Source organism: Phyllostomus discolor, chromosome 2 (assembly GCF_004126475.2).
Source record: "Phyllostomus discolor isolate MPI-MPIP mPhyDis1 chromosome 2, mPhyDis1.pri.v3, whole genome shotgun sequence".
NCBI lineage: Eukaryota > Metazoa > Chordata > Mammalia > Chiroptera > Phyllostomidae > Phyllostomus > Phyllostomus discolor.
In genome coordinates, this window is record NC_040904.2 from 98,907,313 (window position 1) to 98,931,992 (window position 24,680).

Sequence of the window (24,680 nt, forward strand, 5' to 3'; positions counted from 1 at the left end):
AAAGAGAAGGAGAGAAATATCAAGGTGTAGTTGCCTCTCACATGCCCCCTACTGGAGACCTGGCCTGCAACCCAGGCATGTGCCCTGACTGGGAATTGAACCAATGACCATTTGGTTCTCAGGCTTGTCTGATTTCAATCCACTGAGCTACACCAGCCAGGGCTAATTTTTCTTTAAAACTATCTTTACCCACCATGGTCACTGATTTAAATCCTCTACACCAAGTGTTTCTGGTGTTTTGTTTTCTTTTTCTGGATATTGAAAAGCAGGGTGCAGAAATATAGGACAATAAAAAAGAAAGGGAAAATTAGTCATAAATGGAGTTTGGCCAACAACAGGTCTCAGTGTTTTCACACCAACCAAATTCTTCACTCTAGGAAGCTACATTCTGGCTTACTAATAAAAATGTATTACAAATAAAAAGAAAGAGGTCATGGGTTGCAAATTATGGTAATGGTAGTACATCATACCTAAAAGAAATCATTTAGAACTCAAGGCTCTAATCTGGGAATAAAGCCAAATTACTATGACAGCTCTGAAAGGCAGCAAGCTTCTCAGGGTCTGTCGTTAAAAGGAAGAAAATGTCTAATCTGGGCTGTATTACATAATATCCAGTAATATGTATAAAATTTGCTCAGAATTAATATTCTATTGTAAAAGGACTCAGTCAATTTCAGACTGTGTGGCAATTATAACAATTATAATTTAAAAAGCAGGCTTTACATTCTAATAGCTACAAGCCAGAGACACATTTTAAATGACTGCCACCAAACATCAATGTGCCTGAGAATCATTTCCAAATGTGTTAATGCTGAAAATTCCTGGATCCTTCACAGATTCTGATTCAGAAATCTGGGGCTGGGACCCCCATCACTATTTTTAAAGAGTGAACCAGGTGACTCATATGCAAGTGGCCCAAAGACCACTTTGAAAAGTACTGATTTACCTGTTTGGTCACGCATAATCAGTAATAAGTTAACTTCCCTAATCCTTCTTCTTTGGATTCCACCTGATTCTTCAGCTGTCCAGTGCTAGCAAGGAAAATACTTATTTTTCAAGTAGAAAATGCTAATAAAACATCTGGTTATTATAGGTTTCAAGGGGACAGCAGGGCCAAAAGATGTAATTAACGGTTTCTGGAATTCAGCTGGCTGAATCAAATATTCTGTGTGGAAACCAAATGCTCAGGCGGTTATGACTCAAGTCTACTCCTCCATCCTAAGACAACCCCACAGAAGTCTAGGAGATGCTTATAGTTTCCTCATTAAAGAGTCTTTTACCTCCCACATGTTCCTCCCAACCCACCCTGCCCCCCCCTTCATGGCATTTACAAGCATCCTACCCTGATGCAAGTTCACAGTAATTAATTGAAAGGCCTTTAGTAGCAAACACCTGCAGAACCAAAAGTCCACGTACCCTCACAAGGAACATGAGAAAAAGGGACAAACAAAAAAGTATCTAAAAAAAAATGATCTCCAATTCTCTTTTAGACTATGATCTCCATTCAAAGGCAATGTACTGTACTATGGCATTTTTAGTAAGAATGGTCCCTGCATGCACCTTTGTCCCCACCCCCACTGATCACTTAGCCTTTCTCTTATAAGTAAGTACTCCTGCCCGCTAGAGTCAGAATTTCTGGAAAATGAAGATCAACTAGAACATAACCCAAGGTATAAATTCAAATGGGTGAGAAGCTGGGTTTAGTGGGTATCTATTACTTTCCTTTTTAACTTTTAAGCCTTTTTTCTTTTTAATTCAGGAAAAGGTAAAAGGCTGCTGATCATGGCATTTGTCTAACTTTCAAAGAAGTCAAGGTATTTTAAGATGATACATATCACAAATATATTTAAAAAAGTGAACCCCAAAACATATTACATTACTATATTAAATATTGCTTAAGGATACACAGATACATTATAATAATGATACCATTAAAGCAAAATATTACAAAAAATATAAGATGAAAAGGGAAAGTCTTAAATAACTGCCCACTCAAATCAAGTAATACTGCTAGACTCAATAAATTCTAATGTAACTAGAGAAACCAGTCAAGCTGGTGAAATTAGATATTTGACCTTCAAACCGCCTTTCAGAAGACATTTCCAAATAACAAAGGCCATCATTACAGAAGCAATAATCACACTGTATTACTGTAATTTCCCAGAATGTGCTTCACACTGTGCTAGGTGCTTACACATAATGGCCTTCTAACACTTAACCCTAAGCTTATGTTTGAAAAGAAATAAGCGGTACTTGCATAGAAGCGGGCATGGGATACATCTGAAGGCACTGCCACGTTGTAAGGCCCCATGGCTCTATATAAGCATCTGCTGTGTCGCACCAGCACCCCTTGAGGCCATATTGTATTTTCTGACCAACTAAGGGAGAAAGAAATACAATGTTAGCATATTGGCAATTACAGCTAAGATAGTGTCTGGCAATGCCAGCTATATTTCTATGGAAGAGATTAAGCATTCAAAGCTTCATCTGTCTGAATTCTGAAAAGAGAGTTTTCTATGGTCAAACTGGAAAGAGTTAAAAAGAATTTGTTATTATAACTCCATTGCTATACAGTAGAGAGAGGTTGCAAAGTGATACAGTTAAGTCAATGATAAGGAACTAAGAGGCTTAGGAGAATGAGCAGAACTAAATGCATAAGTAAGGTATATGTGAGCCAGAAAATCAAGTGTAAGCAAGTAGACTGTCATCTCAATCCCAAGTGAGCAGAGTCTATCAGTGGAAATGCTAGAGGGAACAACCAAGAAGAGAAAGTGGAAGGCTATAAGAGCGGGGGGAGAAATTAACAGGTTGTCAAGCTGGCATGACATTTACTGCAGAATTATAACCCAAAAAGCTATATAGAAAATCAGTTTATCACATACTTTTAATGCTTCATATATGCAAGAAGCTCTATGGAACAACACAGACACACACAAGGTACAGACACAGACTTCTCCTTTTACTGCTTTCTTGGTTTATTGTTATAGAGGTTTCTCTAGGAAAAAGAAGTTATGGAATAAGCTTCATTCTTTCCAGCACCAATGTAATGGAGTTGGGGTGGGGATGGGAATTTTCAGGTTAAGCTTAAAAAAAAAATCTAAGTTAATTCATCTCTTCCTGATTTTGGAAAAGTTAGTTTCCTAAAAGAACTGGGACAGCATTTTAGATATGTTAAAAAATTCTAGTACCCTGAAGCTTTCCCAGTTCAGAAAATGTTCCGTCAACCTTGCTCACACTTACCAGCATTAAAGTGATGATACACCTCATGGCCATGTGCCATCAGGAGCCTGAAGATGTACAGTACTAGTACTGTGGATTGTATTTTCAATTTTTATTGAAATTTGTCCTTTGCCCACAGTTGGGTTTCTTTCAGCCTGGCCCAATCTCTTTTCAGTTCCTGATCTTGAAGGCCTGTGCTAATCTGTATCAGACATCAAGGCAGATAATTGAAGGGAGGACTGTGAGGGGGAGAAGGGAGGGGAAGGTCACCTCAATCTGTCCCACTTAATTAGGGAAGAATTTCTAGGTGAGGAGATTTGTGAAATGTTCAAATTATAAAAAGGAGGGAGATGAGGATGGTCCAGATCTGAGAGAAAGGCATGATGAAGGCTCAGCAATGAGAGAATAAAAGGGTTCTAATGTTAGCCATTTTGGACCATAGGAACCAGACAAAGAAATGACTGATAAGGGGACACAGTGAGAGGAATACTCAGTAAGCAATTAGGGACAGTTTTCATTTAAATATGGGAAAAGCAGAGAAATATTCATTAGCAACTAAAAAAAAACAATGAAAAATGCAGGAAAATTACTAGAACAAATTTGCATTTATTAGAAAGAAAAGATGAGAGAAGCAAATTCCAGCTGCCTAAGTGTGAGATGATAAGCTAGCAACTATTTAGCTGTAGCAATGAAGATGAGAAAATGAATCTTACATTCTAAAGAGAATTAAAAATACATCATGACTCTGAATTTGGCCAAAGGGTTAAGACTAAAAGAAAACTCCGATGATAGCTTGAGAAACAAATTAGGCCTTCTAGAGTGACTGGGCAGCTGAAAAGTAGGAGGCATTTAAGGAGGTGCTAGGGATGGCAGTGGAGATGGGTTAATGTCCCCTGTGTTCAGTTTAGAGTGATGACAAGCATCCATGTAGACAAAAACCAAAAATTAAATGTTCAAAGCCAAGAACAAGAAAGACATACAAAGCAAATAAACATGATCAGCAGCATGTAGAAAGGTGTTATGTGGTTTTACCCTCTGGCCTACTCACATGTGCTGCGGAGCATTGCTGTAGGATCCATGTTCCAGCTTCTGCCACTTGCCCAGATGAGCGGCTGATTTATGTAGCAAATCACAGTATTTGGATGGCAGCAGTTGTGTGGTAAGCATGACAAAAGCATTGATCCATACCATAATGAGGTGCTCACACGACCAGCGCATGTCATAGTACTGGGTACTCTGGAAGAGATCAGAAGAGAGGAATGATCCATGCACTGGTAAGCAAGAAGGCAGAGATGGGTGCGTTTACGTATGCCCTGCAGACAAATGCCACACTGAGTCACACATGCATTGGTTGTCCTGCTGTCTGTGCAGAAAGTTCACCAGCAGACTCCTCCAAATCCTTCAACCTGACTTTCTGACTGTATGAGTTAGGGCTGGGAGGGAGAGGCAATTATGTTTTAAGTGCTTCCTTTCTAGAAGAAGTGAGGGCTCTCTGTGAATGACCACTCCGGCTGTAGACGTGCTTCTCAGTGGATGAAGGAAGGGCACTAAAATGTCCCAAAAGACTTTGGGCCCAGTGACATCCAGACCATTTTTCTTTTCTACTGAAGTAAATTGAAGTTTAGATAAAAGTTAGATTAAAATCAAGAAAATCCTGATAACCATGTTAAGATCAATCACAGTAGGCTAAATTTTACTGAAACCTCGGTCCTCTTTTAGGCTACTAAATACTGACTCTATTATAAGTACAAGTTTTATTCTCCCAGGAAACTGGGAAAAAAAAAAAGAAGGAAAAGAAAAAAGGAGGGGACCACCACGGGTGCATCACATATATGGAAATACCTATCCACCAACCAGGAGCGGTATTAGTGCACTCCAGATGCAGCCGAACTCCACCATCCAGGCTGCCAAAGGGGAGACAGAGAAAAGGGGGAATTAAATAAGAAACACCCAGTTTATGTCATTCACACACAAATCCAGGAAGCACATAAAAGCAAGGAACCACTTACCTTCACAAAACACAGGGGAAGAAATGCAACATAGTAGGCACTGAAGAGGGAGTTGAAGAGAACTTCCTTGATTCTGTGGTTGAAATCTGCTTTCAGACATTCTACTTCATTTCGAATGAGGTCTGGAGATAGAGGGCAGCTATGGGTGGGGATGGGTGTGCAGTTATTAAACTGTTCTTTTAGAGACTCCAGCAACAAGGAGAGGAAGTCTTTGGATTTGGCCAAGCCACCCACAGTTGAGGCACTTTCCTCTACCGCCTGGTGCTGAACCACATAGTTATAGTCTGTGAGAAGAAGATGAGCTCTACTATCTTGGTGGAAACAGCAGAGAGGAACATAAACACCAAACCTGTAGAAAAAGGTGAACACGAAAGTGAGACCACAGATGCCACCTAAGACAGATCTTGTAGCTATGTTATTAAAAGAGTCACCAGAGTGATCGTAATATAATGGGGACTTTCTTTACTGATGGTAATTCATTTTTGGGGAAGCTCTTTAAGTACTTTCTTTCCACAAATGCAATACATATTCACTGTAGAATGAATATAAGAAAACTACACAAAATCGCAATGACAAAATATAAATCACCTAGAAATAATCATTTTTATAACTTTTATAATTAGGTGCAGACTATACACTTTTTTCTCTTGTATGTTAAGCCTCATACCATACACATTAGTGTGTAGCCTGCTGTTTTAACTTTGGGTATATTGAGCATTTTCTGTTATTAAATATTTTTTGTAATAATTTTTAAAGATATAGTATTTTCAGATAGATATACTATAATTTACCCATTTTTCTCTTTTTGGAAACTTAGGCTGTTTCTCATTTCCAGCTACCATAAATATTAATGGAATAAGCACTTTCCTACACAGATCTTTGTGTACCTCTGATAATTTTCAATGGCTTGCCCTTCATGTTGAGTTTTCCTTCTCATTCAGGGGTTCCCCTGCCTCTCCACTACGTCACCCACCCCACTCCCAAAGGAGTGGAAGTAACCCTTACCAGTTTATTTTTCTCCACAGAACTTACCTCTCCATGTATTTTACATGTTTGTTAGATTTTTTATTTTGGGTTTTTCCCCCTTTGCCTATCCTTCCCTCACTACAATGTAAACACTGTGAATCGGAGATTTTAGTCTGCTCTTAATTCACTGCTGTATCCTTGATGCCTAGAGTAGTGGCTGAAACATACTAGGCACTCAATAAATATGTGATGGACTAATGAAAAAATTCCAGATGTATGATAAGTACATATAAACTTGGTTAAAGGCCTGAATATTTTTGAGACTTCTCATAACTTCTTATAGTTACTCCAAACTTTGGTTCCTTAAAAATATTTTAAATACTTCCCCTAAGTTCTTAAAGTAACTTCTACACTGTAACTGAGGTATTATAAATAAAATGGTCATTTTACTGACAAAAATTCAGATGTGGAAAATAGCAAATGAAAAGATATGTAGTTACGTATTTTATTAAAAAAATTAACAAATGTCACTTGTTTATAGTTTTTTATAGAGGGAGAAAGGATGAGCTTAATTAGTAGAGAATGGTTAGCAGCAGCTCTGGGATCCACTGTGAATGTGCCCTGGGGAAGCAGGGTGGGAGCAGGTAAACACAGAAGCATGAGGCAGAAGAACTCACACCTATACAAAATTGCAAAGACCAGAGAAGGCTCTAGGTTCTACACTGCTGAAACACAAACTGCAGTGTAGGGGGTAGTAGGGCTGTAAGGCTGGGAAGGGGAGTAGATTGAAATGATGGTCCCATAAAATCTGATTATGCCTTGATTTTATACTATGTGACTACCCATATAAATTTGTGCTTATACTTCAGACCCATAAATGATATCAATCAATGATTGTCAAACTTGAACAAGCAGCAGAATCCTCTGGAGGGCATATTAAAAGACAAATTGCTTGGCCCTATTTCCCAGAGTTTGTTCCAGTAGATCTGGGGTGGATTCTGACGATATCTATTTCTAACAAACTGTCAGGAGATGCAGATACTGCTGTTCTGGGAACCACACTTTGAGAACTACTGAATATAGAGTACAAGGGGGACCCACAATTATCTTCTAGAGGGCGGCACCCTTCTTGTACAGATGTCCCCCACTAGGTGAGTGTTCTAGGAACGCATCTGTATCAGTGTACCAGCTGGTGCTGTTTCGAGAGGCTGTGTTTGGCTTCAGTTTTTTTTGAAGACTCTCAATTTCAATGTGTTTGCCCACTTCACGGTGGGTGATTTACGAGCGCACTTGCCCACACCATGCTGAGTGTTCAGCAGATTTTGATCCAAAATGGAATCACCCCTTCACCCCATGCTTCACCCTTCACCCTCTGTATTCACCCAATCTCACTCCATACCAATTTATTTCCCTAGATGAAAAAAGTCCTCAAAGGGGAATGTTTTGCTGATGTGGAAGAGGTGAAACAAAAAAAGGCAAAAGCACTAAAAGGCATCAAAATCAATGAGTTCAAAAACTGTTTTGAGCATTGGAAAAAAAATGTCGATAGGTGTGTTGCATCTGACGGAGAATACTTTGAAGGTAACTGAAGTTTAAACATGTAAGAATAAACACAAAGTTTTTTATAAATAAATTCTGGGGTTTTGGGGGTCCCCCCTTATATGTAATGGTTAATAAGGGCTCTAGAATGAAAAAGACCTGATACTTTCTCATTAACTGTCTGACCGTGGAAAAGTTTTTAAATCTCTTAATCTGCCTCTACCTGTGGCAAAGACAGCTCATTGTCTGCCAGTAGCCACTGTTCTCCCAAGCTTCCACAGCACCAGAATCTTTAGCTGAGGTAAAGGTGCCCTACTAAAGACTTAGACAGCAGGGTCCAGACACTAGGGCACTACCAACGATACCCAAGATCATTTGCACACACTGTACAGTAAAAGGAATAAATTTCTAATCTTTTAAAATTACTAATATTTTGCATCTGTTAGAGCAGATTAAATATACCATTTCCTGGGTTATGGTGATGATTTCATGAGGTGATGTTTCTAAGTACCCAGCCCAGTACTTAGCACATAAAAAAGAGCTAAATGTTTGCTATCTACTAACATACAATGAAGAAAGTATTAGCCAAATGTATATAAGCTAAATCATGCAAAGTAATTAGTAATAAGCCAATATGTATCAGAAGATACCATTATACACCCATTAGAAAGGTTAAATTTAGAAAAACAGAAAACATCAATGTTGGCAAAAATGTGGAGCAACCAGAACTCTTACAGAATTGGTAGAAGGATAAAATGATACAACTTCTTTGGCAAAAGGTCTGGTAGATTCTTATAAAACTAAACACAAACCTAACTTATAGCCTAGCAATGCCACACCTAGATATTTCTCCCAAGAGAATGAAAACATATTTTTACAAAAAAGATATGTAATAATGTGCATAACAGTTTCATTTTTAATGAAAAGCCCCCAAACTGGAAGCAATCCAGATATCCAAAATTAGGAAAATAAACTATGGTATATTTACACAATGAAATATTACTGACACACCCTGGCTGATGTGGCTCAGTGGACTGAGTGCTGGCCCGTAAAACAAAGAGTCGCTGGTTCCATTCCCAGTCAGGGCACATGCCTAGGTTTCAGGCCAGGTACCCAGTAGGGGGCATATAAGAGGCAACCACACACTGATGTTTCTCTCCTTCTTTCTCCCTCCCTTCCCCTCTAAAAATAAATAAAATAAAAATCTTAAAAAAACAAATAAGTATTACTGACACATGCAACCACACAGACAAATCTGAAAAACAATATGCTGAGTAAAAGATGCTTTAGACAAGAGTGTACATACTGCATGATTCCTTCTATATGAATTTCTAGAACAGGCAAACTAATCTATGGTAGAGAAAGAAATCAAAACAGTGGTGGCCTTTAGGGGGCAGGAGGTAGGAAGTGATTGCAAGGGGGAATAAAGGAACTTTTGGAGTAATGATGTTCTACATTCAGATAGTGGTTTGAGTCACATAGGTATTTATTACAGCTCATAAATGTACACAAAATTTGTGAACTTTATTGCACAGAATTCTACTTCAAGAAAACTATAAATATCAAACTAATTACTGATATGCATATGCTGACATACTTTGTTTCATAATAAAATGTTGGTCAAAAAATTTATAGGGTTTCATTATGGCATACTTCCGTTACACAAACCCCAAGTTCAAAGTAATTTAACCAAAATGGTAAAACTGGTTGAACCAGTTCATTCAACTAGTATTAACCACCATTCTGTGCCAATACAGTCAGTACCAGGGGCCTTTATGTGGTGAGCAGAGCAAATTAAGATACATTCTCTAGTGGTAGGAGAGCTATAACTCTCTGCTTTCCTGGGATAGTCCTGGTTTATGTCTAATTGTATCCCAATTTAGCAAATAAACTATAGGGTCACCCTACTCACTGATTTCTCCAATTTTCTGAACTCTTGGTTAATATTTAAAGAATTTCATTTTGTTCTCTTTTATACTATCAATTGCATGACCCAAATAATTTAAAAGACTTACTAATAAAATGGGAAAACTGGATACTCACGGGTAGCCAAGGAAAAGGAGATTGAGGACTGAATGGCTTCGGAAGAGATTGACGAGTGTCCAACAAAGCACCCATCCACACAAAGTGAGCAGCACCAAGCGAGCTGATATCAGAACCATGTAGTGAATCATAGATGCTGCACCCGCCTTAGTGGCCTACAAGTTTGGGAGCACCAAAATGAACATTTTATAAACGACCTTATACAAAAACAATGTGCCTCAAGTAAAAACTTGGTAGATTTAATGAAAGTTAAACTGCCCCCAAAAAAAAGAAAGGAAGGAAGAAAGGGATAGAGGAAAGGAGTGCAGATGGAGGGCGGAAGAAAAGTGCCCCCCCTTATATTCAGGCATGTCCAGGCAGTTGGTTGTTTCCTCCTTGTATTCCCATAGTGCCTCATACAGACCTCCTTTAAGTTCTTTTGATATTATCTCATTTGTTTACATTGTGGTTTCTCAAAGTATGGTCCATGAACTATGTTCATCAGAATCACTTGGGCTGCTAACACAACACAAAAATTCCTAACTTCCCTCACCAGATACAGTGAAAAAAAAAAAAGGCAAGTCACCTGTATTTTAACAACCCACCAAGTGATTCTAGGTACATAAAGATATTAATTTATCCGACTCCAGACTAGATTATACTGGCTTCAATTGCAGCAAGTTTCTAATTTTTCTTTGAATCCTTTCCCCCATTCTGTTTGCTGAATTAATGTTTAATAAATTACCAAAGCTGCAAAAAATAATCAGATCTTCAACAAATCCCTATATAAATTAAGTTTCTTTTTTTTTTTTTTGACTTTTGCAAACATGGGAATAATGCATAATCATTTCCAATTCTTTATATCACAGCTGTTCAAATATTCTTCTTTAATCCCAAAGCCTTAAAACTGGTTAAATATAATAAGAAAACATACTTGTCTAAACATGAAAGTCTGCAACGCCATTTTCTTTCAAAGTGAACTAGGAAGGAGAGAATGAGCAAAATGCAGAAGAAAAATGGTAGATTCCTATAACTTCTAAAACAAAAGTATCAAAACCAAGAAAGGGGTAAAATTATCTGGATAATGATCTTTTCAGGTCCCTCCACTATATCCATTTCTTATTTTACCCAACATACTACATTGCATATAATATACATATACAATATATGCTATTTATATAGTTACATATGAATGCAAAAAAACAACTGAATTAATATCAGAATGAACTGCTTACACCCCAAACTAAAAAAGGCCCACGATGTTCTCATCCAGAGCAGGGTAAATAGTTGCACAGAACTCCCCTGATACACACCTCATGCCAAGGTGACTCATGTTTCAAAGCCTAGAGAAGGTAATTAATCCCCTGGAATCACTCCATTGTCTCCATTCTCAAAAGTCTGGAGTTAGAAATAAAAGGCTGCTTCTGCCCAATGTCACCAGAGGTGCAAAGCTTGGATACATTGATCATTTTTGCCTTATTTCAGAGTCTAATAAGCTCTTAACCAGTGTGCTCTGTGTGACATATACTATACTAGGTCCTGGGGACACAGTGGTAACCAAGACCTCTATCTATACAAGACTGCTCAACCAAAAAGACACATATTAAATTTAGATTTACAGAAGTAATTATTTTCATAGCTGTGATGAGTGCTACAGGAAAAGAGTAGGCTGCTATGGAGAACAAATAACGGGAGACCCTAACCTAGGGAAGACTTCCTGAGGAAGTGATATTTTAGCTGAGTTCTAAAGAACAAGATTTAGCCAGGTAAGAAGTAGAAAAATATTCCTAACACTATATTAAGTTAGAAATATAGAATATAAAATTTTATACAAATGATATCCCAAATATCCAGATAATATATACATAATACCCCCCAAATATATATATTCCCTATATGCATATAAAGATTAGAGAGAAATATACCAAAATGTGGTTCTCTTAACAGTGTGGTAATATTTTTAAATGTTCTGCTTTATATTTTAGTGTTTCCAAGTTTTCTTCAGTAAAATTTACTACTTTTCTATTTATAAAAACAATTTTTAAAAAAAGAGTCGCCTTAGGTTAGTGAAAGAACAGCATAGTAACTTTTGGTCTTGTGGAGCATGTAGAGAAGTTAGAGTTGGCCTGGAGGTGAATAAACAGAGCCTGCCTAGTTGGAGAGGTATTCTGCCCAGAACAGTATTTAGCTTTCTGAATTAATTACCTCCAGCCTCTCCTTAAAAATGATTGGTCTTTCTCAGAGTAGGGATCCTTTCTGTGACATAAGCAAAACAAAAGGCAAACATATTTTAATAGAAGGAAGGAAAGATCACTTAAGATGGGTGTTATCCATCAAATTTAAATATTTTAGAAAGAGAATTACTATATAGTTCTTATTTAAATTTTTGAATATGTAATATATTCACATTGCTCAAAATACAAAATGTTTAACAGTGTTTGTAGTTAAGTTTCCCTCCTATTCCTGTCTCTCAGCCACCAATGAGGCAGCCCATTATTAGTTTGTACGTACTTCTAGAGGTAATTTAGTCATATATAAGTAAATATATTTTGCTCCTTCCTTGCTTTAAACACTGCTCTGTACTTTGCTTTTTTCACTTAATATATTAAAGGTCTATAAGTGAAGACATTTTCATCTTTTAATGGCAGGCTGCATGCAATTTATTCCATTATATTGATATAGCATAATTATTTAAACATTCCTTTTCTGATGGACACTAAGGTACTACAAGTTTAAGTCTTTGACTAGAAATCTGTTTAAAATCAGCTTAAGTATTTTGTTCTCAGTAAGAATTACAGGTTTCTTTAGAAAACAGCTAATATATTCTCCAACTAAGCTTATGAAAAAGCTGTTAAACTACTGTGATGCCATTAGAAAAAAGGAAAAATGGAGTATTTCAGAGTACTTTAAGTCATAGTCTTTCTAGCTCCAAGATAGAAACCCCAGTTATGAAGGGTTTACACACTAACTGGACATACTAATTTGATACACATAAGTATCATCCTAAAACTCCACTGAGCTCCTCTAAAAGAAAGAACAAAGTTTCCCAATACATATCCAAAAGTAAGCATATATTTTCAGGACCTAAATAAAGAACCTGGGAGAAAAAGTTATAGACAGCCTTTCCCACTGTGCAAAACAGATGATCCTACTACTATTGTTTTCCAGTTAATGGCTTTTAGATTATAATTTAATATCTGCAATCATTCTATGTTTGTAGAAATAAAGTTCCTGAAAATTGGAGCTTGCAGACATAAAGACTTCCCATGTACGTTTTGGAAGAAAAAAATTGACTTGGTTATCAGTGATTACAGTAACTATTTGTTTAAAATTTCACAATGAATTATAAACACCAAGATTAAAATTATTAGACACTTTAGCTAAATTAATACTTTTTTTGTTTTTGTGATCATTTATAGGGCACAAGATAACAAAATTTTAAGAAAACACATTTACCTGCCTCCCTCACTGGAGGATATAAATATATATAAAAATGATAACAGTGGCCAATTCTATTAACAGCTTTAATGTAAAAAAAGACCATATTAATAATGTCCCAATTCTGTCCTCCACTGACTATTAAACTTAGGTACTACTCTTCAAGATGAGTCTTATGCCAATTTGGATGTTGTCATTTCAAAATTCCAAGTTGTGCCCTGGCTGGCGTATCTCAGTGGATTGAGTGCAGGCTGCAAACCAAAGCATGGCAGGTTTGATTCCCAGTCAGGGCACATGCCTGGGTTACAGGCCACGGCCCCCAGCAACTGCACATTGATGTTTCTCTCTGTCTCTCTTTCTCCCTTCCTTCCCTCTCTAAAAATAAATAAATAAAATCTTAAAAAAAAAAATTCCAAGTTGTAATTAACTCAAATGTCTCTTACTAGCAACTCCACAAATGATATATAAATAATTTCAAGTAAATATTACTTTAAACAACTATTTACATAAAACCTTTCATATCGATAGTTACCTAAAATTCATCCTATTTTTACTGTAATTACTAAAATTAGAAAGACTGTACTGAAGAACTTGGAGGCTAGAAATGAGCTTCTACCAGACAAATGAGATTTCTAACAGTGCTTCTGAGTTATGTCACACTTGAATTTTAAATATATTGTAGAAAAAACTTTTTAAAAGAACACAATCCACATAGGAATAAAGAAATTAATTTATAATTGCATTCAAATTAGATTCAGACATTTCATATTTTCAACCTGAACCCATTCTAGTAACTAACTCTAGCTACAAGCGACAGAATGTAGTGAATGAGCTGTTACCTCTGAGATGAGGGCCCATACAAGCCTCCTTGCAAGCATCACTGTGATGAACGCTGCCAGATGGTAATCAATGAGATGAAAATTCTGTAAGAGAAACAAACAACTTCATCAGAAAGAAATACGCATATCTAGTTGGAACTATTATGTAAAAAGGTTTGCATCCTCAAAAGATCTTCCTTACGTCACCTTACAGACCATGGGAATTTGAGAGATCTTGAGAGACCACCTATCTACTACTTCTCTTTCCACAGCAAGTCGCTTTAACTTTTCAAACACTGTTTTCAACTATCTGGAATGTACTCTCCTCTCCTTTTTTTGAAAGTTTACTGTATTAAAAAGAAAAGATTAACAGCTTTGGGTTAACAAATGACAACTTGCAGAATTATGGCAAGAATAATTTATCTAAAATGCTGTATTTTTGAGTGTCAAATTTAATGAATCAGTTGGAATTCTCAGTCTTTTGAATATACTGTTGCTGGTCTCTTTGGATCTAAGAGCTTATGTTACCTAATTGGGCATCTACTAGCCTAAACTCCCTATTTGCTGATACCTCAATTACATTCATTTAGTCTTTCTCCTTACTTTGATTTAGAAACATGTCTTGTATTTGATTTCTTCTTCCTATAAAATGATAGTATTACCTAGATTCTATACATGATTCCTTCTGGTTCTAAGTCTGCATATGTAATGCCGATAAACAAAATGAAAAGCAACAAACAGAATCAGGATATATTTTCATTTTGACGGCCAAAGAGTCTATAGGTTTCCACAACTCTCCTTCCAGAATGAAAAGTTCAATTTCATAATTAATACTTTCAATAAACATGTTCTGGGCATCCGTTACATACTGTGGTAAGTATTCTTCTTGAAACTGAAGATACAGTGCCGAGGAATGCTAGGCAAGTGTCCCGTTCCCCTGGATTCTACTTATTCCTCCAATGTGAGAGTGCGAGGGGATAGCAGGGATTACTAGTTGTCTCTTCTGCCATCACAGTAGAATTTAACTGGGCATTAACTCCTAACTGACTAAAGGTTCATTTCCCAGCCTCCCTTGAAAAAACTACTTGTGGCTAAGGGATGTGAGAGAAAGTGATATGTTCTACTTCTAAGCTGTGCTCATAAAGGAAGAAGCTGTGCCTTTTCTCCTTCCTGCCGGCCAGATGTGATGACAAGAGTTGGAGCAGCTACTTTGGACTGGAAGAAGCATGATGGGGAGGCAGAACAACAGATATAAAGAGTTGCCTCATTGGCCTCATATAACCTAATTTTTATTTAAGAGAATTAAGCTTCTTTTCTGTTTTAGCCACCCTATTATAGCACCTAAACCCATACTTTTAATAAATTTGTTTAAGGGAGAAGAGCAATGACAATAAACAAGCTAAGCAGCGAAAGTATTTCCAATAGCTATAACTGCTGATAAGAAATATAACAGTAATAAATAATGACTGGTGGTAGCTCATCTCCTAACCACTATGCTGTACACCTGAAACCAGTACAAAATAATATTAAAAAGAAACTGTAATTAAAAATTTAAAAAGTAAATTAAAATTTAAAAAAATAATGACCGGGAAGGGAGGTACAAAACCAATTTAAATTGGTGGTTCAGGAGGATATTCCTGAGAAGGTGGCATTTGGGCTGAGTGCTGAATGACAAAAGAGCACCGGCAATGACAAGATCTGGGGACAGAGAGCCCCAGGCAGAGGAGAAAGTACTAATCATAAAGGCCCTAAGGCAGGAAAATATACTCCAGGTGTTTGAAATCAGCAAGAAGGTAGAAATGAGCAATAAAAAAAATTGAAAATATACTCCCTAATGGGAAGTCATAGAAGTATTTCAGGCAAAGGATGCCTTGATTTTATTTTTTTTTTTAAATGCTCACACTGATTGCTGTATGGCAAATATATTACATTGGGGCAAGATCAATTAAGAAGCTGCTGCTTTTGATTCAGGTGAGAACTGATTGTGGATTGAACATGGTCAGTAGCAATGGAGATGGAATGGAGAGATTTGGGATCCATTTTAAAGGCAGAGCAGCCAGGATGTCAAGAGAGCAGCTTACTGTACTTTCCCCAGATCATGTCTTCTTCCCTCTCTTAGAACTGTAGATTCCCCTCTCAGTTCTGAGACTCTCCCTGCTCACCCCACTCATCCAAAATAATGTAAGCAAATTTAGCAGTCCCCTTAGCTAATGTCTGGGGGTCTTATTTATACATCACCAGTCCCTCTAAGACATTTTTTAATATCGAAAAATTTAAGTGCCTAATGTATCTTATTGTTAAGCAAACTGTTATAAGTTGAAAACGTATCTGCTTATGATTAACTCTCTATAAACCAGAATATTTGATTAGTCAGAGCCCCCCCACTCCTGACTATTCTGAATAATTTACTATACTACTTATAGCTTTTATGTTTCTTAGGGTTAGAACTCATTTAGCTAATTTCTTGACAGATAGAATGATACTTTATATATTTAGGTGTCCACATTTTCTTTTTGATAATTATTAAGATCTTGAAATGGAAAAAGAAAAACCTAATATATAAATGTGACAAATTTTTCAGTGTGGCATGCTTAACAGAACAAAACTTTAAAGAGACGGACCCTGGCTGAGGTGTAAGTAAGCCCCTTCTAGAAATCCCTGTCAGGCTGCCACCTGCCATGCATGAACACCTTCAGCAACAGGAAGTAACTAGGTCTCTGGCAGCCCTTTTATCTTTGAACAGCTCACTGACTCAGACCCCTTTCAGATTCATGGGCTGAAATCTTACTTACTTACTTACTTACTTACTATTCTACATATGTTACTCTTAGCTCCACAATTAAATTTTAAGCTTTATGAGCAAGGATCATATGTGATGGATAAGTAAGCCAGTCCACATAATAACCTCCTCAAGTGTGCCTGCGTCTCTACTGCAAAGACTGGAAGGCTGAAAACTACATTCAGACTTTCTTGCAACCTAAATTCTGCATTTGATTTTGCTTCTGTCAAACAGGTATCACATAAAACTTGAACTCAGAGCTAAGCAAAGCGGAGAGATGGGCAAGTAAAAGGTACCCATTTTTGGTGGTTTGCATCAGAGCAAAGGAAGCAGAGCTCTAGAGTCGGCGCTGTAGCAGCAGCTTCCTGACTCACAGGAACACTGGCTCCCTTTGTTTCCAGGAAACATTTGTAGGAGACTTTTTAAAAAACTCATCAGAAATGGTGACTGGGAGAAAAGCTCTTTAATTAGTCTGAAAGTTCAACAAGTAAGAAGTTTCCATAGGATATCAGTCAAAGTAGAACTTGTACAGTGTATTTAAGGAGTAAATATAGAATAAATACAGGAAGTCAAGCATAGCAGACATGTTTGAATTTGAGTGCTCACTGTGTCACTATGTAATTCGGAGCCAGTTTCATGATTTCTAGGTCTCACATAACTCATTTATACAATGGGAATCATACAGTAGTATCTACCTGTTTTCAAAAGAGTAAATGAGATAATACTTGCAAAGAACATAGTAAGTGTCTGCTAATGTCACTGTTAAGATAGTGAAGTATTTACAGAGCTACATAACTGGAAGAAGACCTAAAGATCATCTAATTCAAACTGTTCATTCCATAACTCTGTGACCAAAGAAGGATGGATGAAGTACAGTTTCTACACTCAGTAAACTCAAATTTCAGGTGGGAAAAAGACTATTAAAAATAAAGGATATAATTTGACACTAAATCATTACAATTTTTAAACGAAGAAAATGAAATTCTCTTCACCTAGTAGTGATCAATATGGAAAGAAAATTCTTAATACTGAATTCAGGGAACAACCAACTGCTACATATATATTTTTTTTTTCTAATGTTTATTCCCTTCTCATACTATCTTAAAGATTTTGGTCTGCATTTCCTTTCTATATTCAGCAGGCCAGGCAGGTTTTCTAATCATTTACAAGTCACAGATACGTAAACTACCCAGGACAACAGCCTCTGTCTTATAGAGCACATCGCCATCACCCACCCAGATCTGCCAGCCACTTAAATGTCAATCACCTGACTACCCTTACCATTATTTTACAAGACCTTCTATGCAGAACATTTTCTGCATCAAGATCATCACACACCCCCCAAATAACTGGGAAAAAAGCAGAAGAAACCCACAATATATTGTGATGTACTTTAGCAGAGACAGCTAGTTCTTGTCTCAACTTTATTTTTGTAACAGAACCCAATTTTATTGAGAGTAACAATGAACTCTGTAAAGGGACTATGTTTTCCAGCCTCCCCTGCAAGACACATGTAAAAAGTCTCTCCTTTGTACTCCCCTTTGCTATCTCCCCTTTCCGGCTGACAGGGATGAACCACGGCCACCTTGAAGGCCACACGTTGGACAACAGTCGTCAGCATCAGCCTGGGCCCGACTGACCACACAGCAGGTATGCTACTCCTGCCAACTAGGACAACTGCCTTAGACTGCTGTGTGTTTGCAGCATTATACAAATTTTGGGTTTATTTTTTATAGAAGCTTCCATTATTCTAGTACAGCCCTTAAAAGGGTAGAGCTCCTAGAATTTAATCATATTGCCACCTTCAATTTCCAAAAAATATAAATAACATGGTCTAGAGAAAGTTAATATCAAAATCTTCCCATGATATTATAATAAATTATTTAAATGTTTTCTGCATTTTTATTTACATTTTTACTTTCTTCAGTCATGTAACAAAGCAGGATATTTTCTAACAATCTTATGGCATTATATTTCTGAAAGTAATCTGTGGTTTAACAGAAATACATTTTATTAAAAGAAAAATAATCTCTATACACAGGTTTTCCAACTAGTTTCTTGGCTAAGTAACATGAAGAACTTAAAAGCCAATTAAGACTTACCAATGAAGTACAAGAAGCAGGATGATTGTAAGGGTACCACCACACTGTTTTATAGATGTTGATGTACTGAATGAACAGTGCAACCAGCAGGTAGATGAAAAAGAGAAATTCAAAAAGCAAACTCCCATCCACAGGCAAATCAGGAATTTGGCAATGACGAACAGGACCTGGGGTGATTAAGGCTGTGATAGGTGGGACCGGAAGGCCAATAGCACTACCATTCCTGAAAGAGAAAACTAAAGTTAGCTCAAATAGTGATCACCCTTCAGGGTCATACAGCATAAAGGGCCACTGTTTCCTTCTCCACCTGCCCTTTAACTGTTGGCTTTCCCCAAAACTCTACCCTAGAATCTTGGGCCCTTGTCTTTCCCCTCCATACACAGTCTCAGTGTCCTATAACATAATGTAGCCATGGCTTCCATTATCTCCTATATGCTGAAAACAAAAATTTTTCTCCACAGAGCTCACTGCTGAGTTTTAAACCCATGTTATGAAGCTGTCTACTGGACATCTCTGTGTTCCTCCTCCTGTAATCCTGACCCTAGTTCATGGCTTACCCAGTTAGTTGCCCAAATCAGAAACCTGAGAGTCAAACTTTCCTTCTGCCTCTTCATACCCAACTGGTCTTTAAATCTTATGTATTCCACTTTATAAAACTTTTTCCAATGTTCCTTCTCTTTAAACCCCACTGCTTTAGTTCAAGCAGTTACTATTTTTCATCTAAACTACTGCAATAATCCCCATAAATTCAACTTCACTTTCATCAACTCCTCCAACCTTCCTTCAGAGATCTTTCTAAAGTGTTACTCTCTTAAATAAACCCTTTTAATGCCTCTGTACCGCCAACAGGATACTATCAAAAATTTTAGTATATCCTACGAAGCTCAACAGTCTAGCCTCATCTCCAAAAACACCCTCTTTAACCCCGCACATACACATTTACTGACATAATCCTTCAAGACTTTTAAAATGATCAAGCATATCCTCTATAAAACTTACTCTGATTCACTCAATCAAAACTAATTCAGCTCTCCTCTGTGTCACCATTATATCTAAACTAGGCCTTTATCCTGGGAAAATAGAAGGCAGCAAGAAAAAAGGGAAGACCATAGGTGCGATGGATTGACCCCTACAAGAAGCCAAAGGCACGAGTCTACAGTGCATTGTTGAGCACACAGTACGGTGAACATCGCTCATTCATAGGCTCACTAGGAGTTGCAGCTGACTCAGTGGCATGTAACACATGCTTTTAACATTGCATTTTTCATACTACTATATAATTATTTGTATATGTCTATGTCTTGTATATCAGACCATGGAGATACTTTTCCTACATCACTGTAAATACATACCTTCAGGTTGAGAAGAGAGAAGACAAATACAGTCATGAAAAAGAGAATGATGTCTTACAACATGAATTAAAATAAACAGGTTTTAATCCCTATCTCCTTGTTGTTCTTTTCCAAACTGTTCTTTACCTCAGAAATAGCTGGCCATCTAAAATGGTAAAATTTCCCATTATATATACACCTGGGGATAGTTATAGAGATCTAAGAGACTAGGCCATCTAAAATGGTAAAATTTCCCATTATATATACACACCTGGGAATAGTTATAGAGATCTAAGAGACTATTATAGAACACAGAAAAGAGGGGTCATTTGGGTATTTCCAAAGAAGACTCTAGGAAAGGTACAATATTAGCATTACCACTCTACTCTAAAAGTTCCAAATACAGAATTCTAGCATTAGTACGTGAAATTCACAGAACTTTGTGTGACTCACGGGGATATGAACTCTGCTCATTCTGAACAGTTAAGAGTACCAAGGCAGAAAAGCAGAGGAGCTAGAAGATAAGAACATGGATGGGGGAGTGAGAGGGTCAGAAAAAATTATAAAAATTTCTTCCACTCATCCCCAGAGTGTACTCTAATAAAACAAGCTTACAAAGGAATACGTGATGATATACCAATAAGGTTTCACAACCTCACCTGCACAATCATAAACCAATCATGAACACCACAGCCATCTGATCTGCTCTGGGAGATGGGCCCCAGCACTTCACAGCTCCTGGAGATCTCATCCACACAAAACACAACATAAAAGGTGCCCTCTGGAGTTGCACAAGCTGGTGAACTTGAATGGAGGGGATTAATGCCAGCAGCCAATCTATTCCCTCATTCCAGTTAATCATAAGAGATGGAAATAAAGAATTCTGAAAAGAAGTTACAAGATTAGGGGCCTCTATTGTAAATCAAATAAAAATTTGAACTCCTGTTTAGTCAAAACTACATGAAGGGGGAAAAGCATGCTAAATTATTTATGATTTAAAGGTTAAAAAGGTTCTTATAGAATTTTTTTCCAAGTGAAGACTAATGTACTTTTGCTGTTAACAAAGTCAATAAAATGCTGGGCCTCAAGAAAGATATTCAAAACAAAGTACAAAAGATCTACACTTGTGATATTCTATACGCCTTGGCTATTACACTTCAAGCCAGAAGACAAAGAGACAAAGGTCAAATGAAGTGATCCGTAGCATTAATAGGAAAAAGAAAATAAGGGAAAAAAATGAAAGCTTGAAAGGAGATGACCAAAGTTCTTCACCCCTCCTCCCCCAAAAGCTAAGAGCTAACATAAACAGACTTGGTTGATACATCACAGAAAATTACAGGGGTGAAAAAAATGAAAGCATTATTCCCCTAATAGAATATAAAAACAGGTTCAAGAAAAGCAAAATGACACAAATTTTTGAGATATAATGTGGAATAGTTATCCCAGATTTTCCACTACCAGCTGTGCTCTTTGAGAAAGTAACTATATCCCTGAGCCTCAGTTTCTTCATCTATAATACAAGATTGGTACAGATTCTCTTTAAAGAACTCTTCTCAATGTTAACACTGAGTATTATCTTCTAAACTGTGTTGTACTTCCCAGGACCAAGCCCAGGCTTGATGATCTGCTAGGAGGGTCAGAGGACCCTACATACAGTTGTATTCACAGCTAAGATTTATTACATCAAAAGGAAACAAATCCAAATCAGTAGAGGGAAAAGGTACATGGGGCAGTCTGGAAAAAAACAAGTGCAAACTTCCAAGAGTCCTTTCTCAGTGGAATCATACAGGATGCAGGATGCACTCAACTCTCAGCAACTACTTGTGACATTATGTGCTCAGTGCTGTCTACCAGGGAGGTTTAACAACAGACTCAGCACTCAGTTTTCATTTGGGGCTGGCCATGGAGGGACTCTCTGCCTATCAGTACAAATATTTCCAGACTACCAAAAAGGACAGGTGTTTAGCATAACCATTCTTAGAATGGCCTGCTTGCAAAGCTGGCATCTGGGAACTTGACTGGTAAACAGTCCTCTTACTGATATAAAAATTTCACTAAAATACTGAGTGGCTCACTATGCCTATAGCATTTGTGCAAACAATGTGATTTATGCTGAACATCTGATTTGTCCTTGCATAAAAAGTTTGTGTGCAGAAGAGTTAACCCATTAGGTCTGAGATTGGCTTTTATGGAGACAGCAAACAACAGAATTTAGCTAAGCAAATGGATAAAGCAAGGAGGCTTCAAAGGAATAATGAGGAAAAAGAAGGGATAAAGCAGTGATCATTTGGAAATGCTCAGGCAATACTATTAACAAAGCACCTGCAAGGACAAAGCAAAGAAAAATCACTCTTACTCAAGTAAGATTCTCCCTCAACTAAAAGCTCTCTAGGAAATTCAGAAACTCACAGTATGTCCTCCTCCTTTAGAAGGCAATCATCTTAAGCACACCGTCCCAAGAACAAATCCCTGTTCCTCATAGGTTACAGGTGGCAAACACAAGGCCCAAGGGCCCAATCTGGCCCTCTACCTTGTTTTATCTGGCCCAGCACCTTATTTCCACCCATCCACAGCACCGAGCTCTCGCTTAACTGTTAAGGAGTAGTTACATTTATACAGTCCTAAAATTAGAGTTGGCCCTTTGAAAGCAACTGCAAGGCTGATGTGGCCCCAGTGAAAATGAGTTTGACATCCCTGCCATAAGTGGAAAACAGGTCAGGGAATTATGGATTTCATTCTTGACTCTATCACCAGACTAACTAGCTCTTTGACATTCTCAAGTTTAACTTCATGAATCATGCCACAAATACCTACCAAACAAAGGCAAATGGTCTCTTCTCCAGCTGACCTGTCTTACAGAATCAAAGATATCATCCAACATTATAACACACTTACACAATTACCTGTTTCTCTCTTCAGTACTCTAGACACTCCAGAAGAGCATTCTCTCCATCTGGACCCTGTCTTTCTTCGTACACATCCTTCCTGACTATATTCTAGGCCATCTACCACTGATTTTTATCCCTATTTTTATACACCTTCTTTCCCATCAAAATATAGTACCATCTTCTCCTAAAATAACCTCTCTAGGTAAAAATGTCACAAAATAATCACTCAATAAGTGACACTTCAAACCATGAACAACTATGATCTTTCACTTTATTTTAGTCTGTTGAAAAATGTTTTTCTCCCTGCTGTACCAGCTAAAGAAACATAAGTTAAAAGAGAATAGTGGATAGAGAATGGTAGATCAAGGCAACCATGGCTGGAACCTTGAAAGCCAGGAAAAAGAAGCTATGAAAAAGGCAGAGAAAAGAATACATGATCTTAGCTAAACCCATCCAAGAGCAGAGGTAATTTCCAAATGTTCCTAGTTCTTCCCAGTATTCTACTTGCAGACTAAGTACAAGCATAATCACCTAGGAATGTGACTTTCAGTTCTTTTTAAATAGCAGAACACTTCATTTTACCTCTCCAAAATACATGGTACCTGGTACCCCAATATTTAAAACACACAGGAGGAGTTAGTCTATTTAAGAACTAGGAAACCTGATGCCTAGACTGCTAGGATTGTCTCTTTCTTCCTTTTAAGCACTCCTACAGCAGCCCCTGAGACACTGAGGAGGGATTCCATGGGACAATTTGAAAACATAATTATCTAGGGAATCATCAAAGCCCAATTAGAAGAAAATGAACAAAGAGCAGCTGGAATTTACATAGAGGCAAAGCTAGACTTTTTTAGCTATCTAAAATTCCAGCTACACACAGCTACTATTTTCCACTGTAATTTGAAAGTATTGAACCACTAAGTTGACGGTCAGTATGTATTAGTAAAATGAAGGCATGTATTTCCTATAGGAAACATCCTTTAGCTCAATATCCATGTTAGATACTACGTTCCTTCAAAAGCATTTTCATACATATCCTCATTCTTTTTATTTTTCTTTATTTTTAAAAATGTAATACATGTTATTTGTAGAAATTTTTGAAAATTCAGAGTAAAGTTTTAAAAAGTTACTGCAAGTTACCATTTCAGTTATTTTCAGTATTATTCTATGATGCAGAATATCACTGTTTTAAAAGTATGAAAATCCAGCCCTGGCTGGTGTGGCTCAATAGATTGAGCACCAGCCTGTGAACCAAAAGGTCGTGGTTCAATCCCTGTTCCATCCCCTGTCAGGGCACATGCCTGGGTTGTGGACCAAGTTCCCAACTGCGGGCATGCAAGAGGCAACCCACTGATGTTTCTCTCTCACATCAATGTTTCTCTCCCTTTCTCTTACCCTTTCCCTCTCTTTAAAAGTAAATAAAATCTTTAAAAAAATAAAATTTAAAGTATGAAAATCCAAAGAATAGAGTAAAAAAATAACTCTAGAAAAATTATAAGCAATCTGTATAAACAAAATTTCAATTTAAAATTAGTATGAGAATCAGACTGGAAAAATCCTACCAAAATG

General features: G+C 37.2%; 1 protein-coding gene and 1 long non-coding RNA gene across 2 annotated transcripts in view; both read right to left on the reverse strand.

Moving 5' to 3' along the window:
* TMEM39A (transmembrane protein 39A) overlaps positions 1–24,680 on the reverse strand; it is a 28,284-nt gene that overhangs the window by 1,031 nt on the left and 2,573 nt on the right. Inside the window, exons 3-8 of the mRNA XM_028504137.2 lie at positions 18,893–19,115; positions 14,033–14,116; positions 9,777–9,931; positions 5,229–5,577; positions 4,268–4,455; positions 2,258–2,378 (exon numbers count right to left, since the gene is read on the reverse strand). Of these exons, the coding sequence (XP_028359938.1) occupies positions 2,258–2,378; positions 4,268–4,455; positions 5,229–5,577; positions 9,777–9,931; positions 14,033–14,116; positions 18,893–19,115 (1,120 nt within the window). The remainder of the gene's footprint in view (positions 1–2,257; positions 2,379–4,267; positions 4,456–5,228; positions 5,578–9,776; positions 9,932–14,032; positions 14,117–18,892; positions 19,116–24,680) is intronic.
* LOC118498897 lies at positions 20,351–22,770 on the reverse strand. Its single transcript, XR_004901391.1, has 2 exons — positions 20,495–22,770; positions 20,351–20,422 (listed from the first exon to the last, which is right to left on the reverse strand). It is a non-coding gene; the product is annotated as an uncharacterized LOC118498897 (long non-coding RNA).